Source organism: Atta colombica, unplaced genomic scaffold (assembly GCF_001594045.1).
Source record: "Atta colombica isolate Treedump-2 unplaced genomic scaffold, Acol1.0 scaffold153, whole genome shotgun sequence".
Classification (NCBI taxonomy): domain Eukaryota; kingdom Metazoa; phylum Arthropoda; class Insecta; order Hymenoptera; family Formicidae; genus Atta; species Atta colombica.
In genome coordinates, this window is record NW_017259243.1 from 1,393,667 (window position 1) to 1,403,117 (window position 9,451).

A 9,451-nucleotide genomic window follows, 5' to 3' on the forward strand; every position below is an offset into this window, starting at 1 on the left:
TAATATGTTTTTTATTTCTAATTAATTTAACGTCTAGAAAGCTTAATTGTTTGTCATGTTCTATCTCCACTGTAAACTGTAACCATTCATGTATTGAATTAAAAGTCATTATCTGTTTCATCTACTTTGTCATTAGGAATAGTCATTAAAATATCTTCTAAATATCTATAAAAAAACTTCAAATGATACTTTGTTTAAGGCCAATGTTTCCATATCTTGCATAATTATATCAGATATTAAAGATGATATCGGAAATCCTATAGGCACATCCATAAATCTGTTTATAACATACTTCATTGAAAATGAAATAAGTCGAGTGTAATATTAAGTTTATATTTATTTTAAATTTATCCAATAGTATTTTTATGTTATTATTATGATGCCATCTTTTTTCAATGTCTTTTATAGCTAGTTCTATCGGCACATTGGTAAATAATGCTATTATATCTAATGAAATGAGAATGTGTTCTTTATTAATATTAAGATTATGTAATTTATCCACAAATGTCTGCTATTTTTTATAAAACTTTGTACTTTGTATAAACCTTTGGGATACTATCACCTATAATTCTGTTTAAATAAACATACAAATGTATATAGCATACAAATGTATGAGCTATTGACAGTTGCAATTATGATTCTCAATAGAATGCCCTGCTTACGTATCTTGAGGGTTACCGTATGCTCTAGGTAAAATAGTCATCAGTTGTTGTCAATATATTATATGTCATTTGATCAACGTAACCTTTTCGTTTACGTCTGATAATCGATTTTAAATCTTTCGTTAATTTGTTAATTAGATTTTTTGTCTTATTTTATATATATTGATGTCATTAAGCATGGTATCTTTTCATTATAATCATAGAATTCCCTTTATCTGCTCTCGTGATTAATATGTCAGAATGTCCTCTAATTTTTTTGTATTAGACATTTCAAAATAAATTTTTTATTTTCATCTAAAGTAATGACTGAGGCATACCTTATATATGATGGTTATTGATTCATTCCTTATTTTTTCATTCGTATCATTAGTTTATAAATATTTCTTTCTACATGTTTAATGACTTTTATGATCATTCTTTCTCTTTCATTTTCAAACATATAAATCAAATTTATCATCTAATTGAAGGCAATTGCAAATACTTTTCATTGCGAATCTTCACTTTCTATTCCACTTTCATATATAATTCATTCCCTGTATAAGTCATTTTCTATAACATGATCTTCCATTTCAGAATATTCATCATCCGGTGGTGCTAAAAATTCTAAGTCTTTTTCATTTGTTATATTGTGAAGTATACAACATGTATCACACCGATTATTCTGGCAATATCTCTTAATTTGAGGTGATATGACTGCCGAAATTGTTTAAGAATTCTTATATATTCTCTATTTTAATACGGAGAACAAGAATTTAATTTTCTATTAAATGTTCATTGAGCACATGTTAAATGCCCATTATCTCTGCATGGTGCCATTAATCTTTTCAAATAAAGGTGCGCACTATCTCCCCAATAATTATCTGCAACGAAAACAAAAATTATAACGGAATAAAAAAATGATATTAAGCATTTAGTATTAAAAAGCAAACAAAAGTGATAGCGAAGAAAGATCTGAGAACTATAACACAGTTTATATACAGTGTACAAAAATACTAATATTTATTTCATATTTACTTTACTTGAGACATTTGTTTTTTAAAAATTATAACAATCAAATATCAAATGGCATTTTTTATAATTCACGTTTTATTTGTTAATTTACTTCACAGTTCAGATCACGATATAATGGCGAATTTCAAAATAACCTGGTATCATGCACTGATTCTGGATATCCAACAAATATATCTAAAAATTTCATTCTATGATTTACTGTCCCTTGAAGATGTATGGAAAAATATTGTTTTCGATTTATGTAAGAATTGAGATCTTCAGCAGGTCGATCTATTCTAACATATGATTCGTCCATTGCATCTAAAAAGATATGAATATTTTAATAAGATATATCTAAATTCTAATGTATACAAATGTAGAGTATAAAAGTTTAGGAATATTACCAATAACACCAGGAAATCCTTTTGTATTTTGATAAAAAGCAACAGTGCTTTTTTAGTTGCATTTGGATTGTATCATTTGCTAAAAATAAAATAAACTCTTGTAATTATATTGTATAAAGTACTTAATGCTAAATCTATCGGCGACATTACGATAGGATGCGCTTTCGTGATCTACAAATCAAAGATAGCAGAGAATATACTTCTTTACTGTAATCTTCAAATGTCCTACTTCATCTGTAAAAAAAATCGCATATTATTAAGATTAGATAAGAAGATAGAAGAAAAAAAACTACTCTACAAATGTATTTAGTTAAAATCGGGAAAAGAATTTTATTAATTGATCAGTCAAAGGATGTTTTGAAACATTTATAGCATCAAGTAGCTCTTGAAAATAAGATAGAGATTTATTTTAAAATTTTGCAAATGAGAAAATGTATGTGCATAATTATGTATATATCGTAAAATAATATACCTTGCAGGAAAGTAAATATTTCAGAAATACTGAATTAATTTATTAATCTATATGTTACTTTTCTTAATAATCTAAAACGCATGTCTATATGGTCATAATTTCTAATAATATTTTCCACATAAATATTTTGATGTGTTCTATTCTTTGCAACATTCCAAAAATTAAATCAAATACTCGTAATTCATTATGATCTAAAATAATTATTAGGTTAAGTTAGATTTATTTATTGTTCAGAAACTTTTGGATTGTAAGTTTTTAAATTAATTATAAATTACCATCGTCTTCATCTATAATTGGTGATTCTAGTGGCGGAGATATTAAAAGAAAATCATCTTTTTCAGATGATTTCCATTAATTCTAAATTTGCGATGTTTCTCACAATATGATGCGTCATATTGGTTACTACACTATTGCTTTCTTTTTGTTCTTCTGTTCTCTTCTACTTGTGAAGATATCGGCTGTACTGATCTGTCCTAGTGCAGTTTCAGTGTAGTCCTAGTGCAGCGAAAAAGAACTAACCTATCGGATAAAGAAATTAGATGAAGAGTGATAAATTCAATATAAGATATTTGAATTTTTTATTTGAAAAATATAGCAAAATATTAACATGTCTGTACAATGAACAATAGTAATAATGAAAGAATTTTAAATCAATGTTTTTATGTCTTCTTATGTTTTTATATTTCAATTTGCATATTAATTTTAAATTAATACTACGACACAATAAACATATATATAAATACAGATAATGAAAATGTGAACGCAATGAATAATGAAATTGAAAATGAGTACACGCAAAATATCAATATATTTAGTAAAAATATGACTATAAACGAAAACGTATGCTCTACAAATATCATAACACAAGCGAGCGAGAATATTACTCTTAATTTACAATAAATGAAATACATATAATCATATATGTACTCTATTAATACAAATTTTATCAATGTAATTAAGAAATATGCATGTTTTATTTATCGAATAAGAAGCAGAGAAAGGAACTAGGAAGTGCGGGACGAATGCTGCAAAAATATGAAGACTATTTAAATATTTATAGAGGATATTCTATGTGAAAATAATATGAAAGTTGAGAGACATAGAGAAACTATGTCTCTCAACTGACCTAATACTAGCAAATACGCAAAATATATGAAGATATTGCAGAGACAAAGAAGGAGGAAGAAGAAAAGACTAAAAGAAGGATTTACGCCAGCAAATAAACTTAAAGAACAAAATAAATTTTTACAAGATCTCATCTTAAAAGAAAAAAAGAGGAGAGAGAATAAGACTTATAAGAGATTTATTACAAAATAGGCTAAAGATAAGTGTTAAACTATGTTATTACACATTATGTTATCATGCATTAAATATTTATATTATAATTTTTCAGTATATTAATGTTTTTATTTTATTTCTTATTTCTGATTTCTTAATTTTTGTTATATTTTCAGATATAAAAAAAGATAAAAATTAAATTTATAAAAATATATACTTGCATTCTTATATATAAATTATTGAGTTCAGTTAGGTTTAAAAATAATGATTTGTCATACAAAAATTAAAACTTGTAAAAAATGAAATCAAAGTTTTATTTTAATTAACTATTTTTTTATAATATATGTTTAAAATGGAAACGAAAAATTTATATTCGTTATAAATTTTTTTTAATAATAAATTGCCTTACTATAATCATGATTATTCATTCAGCTATTTGTCGGCATATTTCATTGCGAATATCCATGTTTCCTTTATAATTTATTTTCTATAACATGATCTTGTGCTTCTATGTCAAGATATTTATCACCTCAAGACAATGCTTCCTGACATAAAAATAAGGTTCTCAAAGCTTTACAATAAGGAAATTAATTTTCAGTTTCAGAAATGGGATAAACCATCAATTATATTATAACTACTCCATAGTTTTAAACATTGCAAGTCTATTTCATTTGCTATGTTGTAAAGTATACAACATGCATGTATCACACCGACGGTATCTCATAGCTTAAGGTGATATAACTACCATTGAATACCATTGAAATCGTTGTTTAAGACATCCATATGCATTTTCTATTTTAACGTCAAGAATTTAATTTTCTCTTAAATGTTTATTGAGCACATGTTAAATGCTCTCTGTACCATTAATTCCTTCAAAATACTATTTCAACAAATGATAATTATCTGCAACAAGAATAAAAATTAAAACGGAATAAGTAAATGATATTAAGCTCTCAGTATTAAAAAGCAAACAAGATAGCCATTGCAAGGAAAGGCCACTGAGAACTAGTAACGCAATTTATATTAACGTATATAATAATTTCAATATTTATTTCATATTTATTTTACTTGAGACTTTTTTTTAAAAATTATAACAATCATCAAAATTATAAATATCATTTGGCATTTTTTATAATTCACGTTTTATTTTCTAATTTACCTCCACATAGTTCACGAAGATCACGATATAATGGCAAATTTCGAAACCCTGGCATCGTGAACTGATCCTGGGGATCCAACAAATACATCTAAAAATGTCATTCTATGATTTACTGTTGCTTGAAGATGTATAGAAAAATATTGTTTTCGATTTATGTAAGAGTCGGGATCTTCAGCAAGTTGATCTATTCTAATATGTGATCCGTCTATCGCTCCTAAAAAAATATGAATATTTTAATAAGGTATATCTAAATTCTAAAATATACAAATTTAGAGTATAAAAGTTTAGGAATATTACCAATAACACTAAGAAATCCTTTTATATTTTGATAATAAGTAGCTTCTGATAATAATAGCTTCTGCTTTTTTAGCTGCATTAGAATCTTGAATTGTATCATTTGTTAAAGATAAAATAAACTCTTGTAATTATATTGTATAAAGCTCTTAATGCAATGTCAAATCTATCGGCGACATCATGATAGAATGCGCTTTCGTGGCCTACAAACCAAAGATAGAGAATATGCTACTCTGCCGTAATTTTCAAATATCTTACTTCATCTGTAAAAAAATTACATATTATTAAGATTACGCTACAAATGCTTCGAAGCATTTAGTTGAAATCGAAATAAGAATTTTATTAATTAATCAATCAAAGAACGTTTTGAAGCATTTGTAGCATTAAATAGATCATTGAAAATAAGATAGAGCTTTATTTTGTAATTTTGCAAATGTGAAAATAATGTATGTACATATTTATGTATATCATAAAATAATATACCTTGCAGAGAAGTAAATATTTCAAAAACTTAAATTGATTTATTAATATATATGTTACTTCACTTGATATTATTATTATTAAATAATAACTATGATGGATGTTTCAAAATGGGCCATACTACAAGTTTCAAATAATGTGTTTTTCTATCGAGTTTTCAACATTTATTCAACGAATGTTAAACGTCTTGTGCCAGTATTGGAGCACTAATTTCCATGGCATTTGATTTTGTTGTAACCAGTGTATACTATCTTGTGTATCAGATCTTCGTTTATATATCTATTGACAAAAGAATAATTTACATGAAACAAAATGTAAGAAAATTAACGAAAAAATTGAATCACACTACAAAATATATTAAAACATTTAATATGATCTCACTATTTTCATCGGAATCACTTGTCGAATACATCAGTGTCATTGAATTTTCTTATTTTGTTGTTGTCATACGATTTCTCCACAGTTTAGTAATTTATCATGGGTTGGTATTGATTTTTTTACAACAAAATTATTTTACTTATTTATTTTTTATTTTTTATTTTAAATTAATCATATAAATTTTTTATCTTCTACAGCGATTTTATATTTATAAAATAAGTTTTTGGAATTTATTTTATTGGAGTGCTATTGTGTATGTGCACATATGTCATTGAATATTTGGACTTGTTTTGAAAAACTCAAATCAATGCTTATAATTGCAGAGTGTTTATTTTATTAATAATATTTTATAGTAATATTTTATTGATATCTTCATTTGATATGGTATCCGGTATTGTCGTTGTCTGGCATTGAAATTTGGTACTGATGTCTAAAGTTTTAATTTCATGAATGTACAATTTTCAAATGTTGTGTCAAAAATTCTATCTATTTATCATGTATTTGTTTTGAAATAGCATATACTGAACATTTAAAAGTCATACTTGTGCTTTCAAGAACCAATTATGATTGTATAAAGTAGTTATAGATGCGTTCCTGCAAAGAATATTATTATTGTAAATTATATTATTTTTAATTTGAAACTCATGGAATTGCTTAGCTCTATAAGTGTTCACATGCATGCGTGCGTGCAATATAAAGTAATGAAGATATTATACAAGAAGAATGTATTATAGAAAAAGTTGAAAAATAAATTCATTTGCATATTCTGTAATGTGAAATCAAAGCGCAAAATACACAAATTTATCAAATACGCAACAGTGCTATTCATGGCATGCATTTTTTCTACGTCCTTTAACACGGTTACACAATTTTTTTCTGTTTTTATAGCCTCTGTACGCCTCTGTTGAATTACATCGCAAAACATCTCCAAGGATAATTTTACTCGATATAATATAATATATATTATGTGCACTATATATACATATATTTTTTAGTAAAGCTTTCCTCGAAGAGGATGTTTTACAATGTAACTCAAGAGAGATGTAGATGTTATGAGAACAGAAAAATTATGATGTAAGAATGCACAAAAAGTGCTATGAATAGCACTATCGTATAGGTATAAGTATCTAAATTTAACGTTATTCAATGATTATCATGATGCGTTTTCTTTCGCATAAGATTCTTTGGCGTAATATTGCACATTACTTACTTCTTCCAAATTGGATAATTCGAGTTGCGATAATTCAAGGGATCCGTTCGTCCCGTTCACAATACGAGACAATCGCATTCGTGTTTTTATCAAGAAGGTCAGAGCAAATGAAAATGAAGAGAGAAAAACCCCGGAATCAAAATCTCATGAGTGAAGTAAACTCGCGAATACTTGCAACTTGCAGATAGTGCCATGTATTGGCAGCCTGGCGTGACCAATAGCCCCACACACATACACACACATACGCGCGCGCACACACACACGCGCGCGCGCGCGCACACACACACACACACACACACACACACACACACACACACACACACACACACTAGGCATGATTATAACTGTGTTCCAAAATTGATTGCCAGCGCTGCAGGTATGTCGTCATAAAAACATGCTAACAGCGTTTCAATTTTAGTAAGCATACAATTGGTGCGAATACATATTCAAATTCGAACGATACTCGCCATCTTGGTTGCTGCCTTATCTCTTCAGCTGCAGTAAGAAATGACGACAAAATTAGTTTTTACTTTCTTACAGCCATAGGCCGGTATTCATAGTCGAATCTTATATTTGAGACCGTCTTAAGTACGGTTTTAAGAAGTCATGGACCAATCAGAAGGCTGCATTGGACTTAAGACATTATTTGAGACGAAAATAAGAACTGACTATCAGCCATAGTGTGCTACGATGATTTTTGGAACGGTGTTGGCCGTGCTGCTAGTGCTGACAATCAATCAATTTTGAAACATAGTCTATGTTAAAGGGATCCTAAAGCAAAGCTCGAACTTCGACGAAATCACTAGAGGTCGCACCGCGCGCCGTACATCGCATATCTTTTTATACTACCACAGAAATATCTCACGCAACCTGTGATACACGCAATTACACGTACGTTAATTTTCGTATAACAAATTCGTCGCGATAAAGTGTCTAAGTCTAATTCTAAAAATTCTAAAAATTGTTTGTTCATGTAAACTACGTGTCTGGAAACCACTATTTCACAGGCTTTCATATTAAACAAATGTTATCACGACTTAACAGCTGAGACGTCATGTTACACTAAGAAATGATAAAAAATATATCAATTTTGAAATTTTTGATTGTTCTTGGCACTCTATTTTTCAGACACGTATTAATGCGTATACTTTAATCCTGGAAAAGGATTTTCGAATTGATGAAAGAGAAAAAAAGTATTTCTTATACAAAAATTATACGTGCTTACATAGTAAAACAGGAGATTTTAGAATCCCCTTTAGAGGGCATGTTATACATTGGAAAGGAAAATCTATAATATCGACCTCGATCTAATTCGGTCGTCGCGTCACTCTAATTGTTGAATCCTCACTTCTATTTTTTTCTTACTTTTGCAGCGTAAATCGCACTGTGGCGTATGCCAGAGTTACCTTATAATGTCCTATATTCTTATTCATTCAAGAACATCAGGTTTCTCCTTGCAATGATATGTTCTATTTAATAAAATATTTCATCGAATGGAATCTCAATATTTTTAAATATTTTCAAATAAAATAAATCATAGACATAAATCAAGACATATTTATTTATTCAAGAACATTAGATGCCTTATTGCAAATAAGTTTTTTGTTTCAACGAAATATTCATTTGAAAGTATTTCTATTTATTCAAGAACATCAGGCTTTCTCTTGCAATGAATGATTTATTTTGTTCCATTAAATATTTTGACGAACGCATTTCTTTACTTAAGAAAGTTACATTCCTTATCGCCAATAAATTATTTTCTTCGTGCAACAAAATATTTATTTAAAGATATTTTTACTCATTCAAGAACATCAGATTTCTTATTGCAATATGCAATATTGCAATGATTTCTTCCGTTTAATAATATATTTATTTGAAAGGATTTTTATTTATTTAAGAATTCATTTATTTATTCAAGTCATTCATTTTATTTCATTGTCATTTCTTACTGAGAACTTTGTACACACATCACATGTGAACGCATGTATATAGCATTCGTAAACTTTTATTATATTTCTATATCTTTACGACATTGCAGCAATCATCATTATTGCATGCGGACAGTATAATCCCACATGGCATGAAATATTCATGTCAACATTTTTGGAACAGGGAATTTGATTG

General features: G+C 27.8%; 1 protein-coding gene across 1 annotated transcript; it reads right to left on the bottom strand.

The window, feature by feature from the left end:
- Positions 1-1,229: 1,229 nt before the first annotated feature.
- Positions 1,230-5,020, bottom strand: LOC108685368. Its single transcript, XM_018190125.1, has 5 exons — positions 4,966-5,020; positions 2,257-2,290; positions 2,057-2,103; positions 1,808-1,973; positions 1,230-1,522 (listed from the first exon to the last, which is right to left on the bottom strand). The coding sequence occupies exons 1-5, from the start codon at positions 5,018-5,020 to the stop codon at positions 1,519-1,521; spliced, it is 306 nt and encodes a 101-aa protein (XP_018045614.1). The 3' UTR covers positions 1,230-1,518.
- Between the last annotated feature and the right edge of the window lie 4,431 nt (positions 5,021-9,451).

Bases quoted from the DNA above. Each gene is read 5' to 3' on its own strand.
- LOC108685368 (XM_018190125.1), bottom strand. From the start codon at position 5,020: ATGCCAGGGTTTCGAAATTTGCCATTATATCGTGATCTTCGTGAACTA. The intron at 2,291-4,965 runs GTAAATTAGAAA...TTTTTTTTACAG, and splicing joins TCTTCGTGAACTATGTGGAG to ATGAAGTAGGACATTTGAAG. The intron at 1,974-2,056 runs GTAATATTCCTA...ATATCTTTTTAG, and splicing joins AGGATTTCCTGGTGTTATTG to ATGCAATGGACGAATCATAT.